Source organism: Propithecus coquereli, unplaced genomic scaffold, assembly GCF_000956105.1.
Source record: "Propithecus coquereli isolate 6110/MARCELLA unplaced genomic scaffold, Pcoq_1.0 Scaffold606, whole genome shotgun sequence".
Taxonomy (NCBI): Eukaryota; Metazoa; Chordata; class Mammalia; order Primates; family Indriidae; genus Propithecus; species Propithecus coquereli.
The window spans coordinates 29,910-31,436 of NW_012152019.1; the positions used below are offsets into that span (position 1 = coordinate 29,910).

The 1,527-nt window shown below is 51.7% G+C and overlaps 1 gene segment (V, D, J or C); it reads right to left on the reverse strand.

Moving 5' to 3' along the window:
- The window catches only part of LOC105822367, a 2,751-nt gene extending 2,429 nt beyond the window's left edge, over window positions 1-322 (reverse strand). Inside the window, 2 exon segments of the V gene segment in view lie at window positions 47-148; window positions 271-322. Coding sequence covers window positions 47-148; window positions 271-316 — 148 coding nt within the window.
- Window positions 323-1,527: the final 1,205 nt, after the last annotated feature.

The window sequence follows — 1,527 nt, forward strand, 5'->3', positions numbered from 1 at the left end:
GGAGGGCTCCCTGGCTCCTGCTGGTACCAACATATTACAAATTCACCAACACTGAAGCCACTGCTCAGGGTGCAGGTGAGTCTGGCTGATGCTCCAGGAGATGCAGAGAGGGAGGGCGGCTGAGTCAGCACAGGCTGGGACAGGGAACCTGCAAAGAGAGACACTCGTGGGTGCTGGGGCAGAATCCAGGGGGAAGTTCTTCATGGGTCTTAGACCAAGGGGCTGACATAAGATGGAAACTGAGACTCAGTTTACAAGGCCTGTCCCTACCTGTGCAGTGAGAGAGGAGCATGAGGAGGAGAGGAGCCCAGGCCATGGTGGACTCAGCCTCTGGTCCCCACAGTGGTGCTGGGCTGCCCCAGGCCTCCTTTTGTCCCACCCTCTGCAGAGGAGGGGCTGCTCATGCAAATGTGTTTCCATCCAGGGACTGCCCAGCCCCTCCCTGAGCCCTGAGCTGGAGCTCAGCTTTCACTGCACACTGAGGAGGAGGGAGCTTTGCTTTGCCCCTTGGGGGAGCCCTGGGAGGAAGCACCTGCTGGGACCATACAAAGGGCCCTGCTCAGGGGACTGTGCCAGGGCAGAGAGGACACAGCTGCTGAGTCCCCATCAGTGAGCACAGGATCCAGTCCTGAAGTCAAAGCTCCTTGGAGTGAATGGTCCTCCCTGAGCAGCTATGTGGGGACCAGAGGGCAGTCCCCCAGCGTCCCCTGCTGGTGATGGGCACACACTCCCCATGGCCCAGAGACCTGAGAGCCCAGCTGGTCTCTGCAGCTCCCCAGTCACTGTCTCTGGTCACACAGCCATGGGCTGACTCCCTGGTGGAGTGATCCCAATGCACTGTGAGTGATTCCTGGGGTTTCTCACTCCCACAAGGAACCCTGGACTAGGAGAGGTGCAATCAGGGGCATATGTAACAGTTTTAGGTACTAGCCCCCCAGAATTTCCTACATTCTAGAAAAACCGAAATGACATTCACGTGCCATCATTGTAGGCACCTCAGATGCTGAAACCTTGAGCTGATTTGAATGGCGGGACCGGCTGTTCAGGGGATCGGAATGGAAGGAATTGGCTCAGTGATGTGTTTAAATTCTAGCAATTCAGAAAACATTTCAAAACTCACACAATGAGGGTACTGAGTAGACATGATTTGTGAATTAGTAGTTGGGTAGAAATAATATTTACTTGTTGATAGTCTAACACATTTCTTCAGTTTTTGAAGTGAGTTCCATCTTTCTAAATTTGTAGTTTTCTGATTATCTGTGTGCTATAATTCTTATTAGTATTTTGTTTTCAATTGAATACAATGTGTTTCTTCAGTTTATTTATTTATTTTACTTCAGCATATTACGGAGGTACAAATGTTTAGGTTATACACATTTTCTTTGCCCCGCCTGAGTCAGAGCTTCAAGCCTGTCCCTCTCCCAGAGGGTGCGAACTGCACCATTAGGAGTGAATATACCCATCCCCCACCCCCTCCCACCTGCGCGACACCCGGTAAATGTTACTACTCTGTGTGCACGTAAGTAC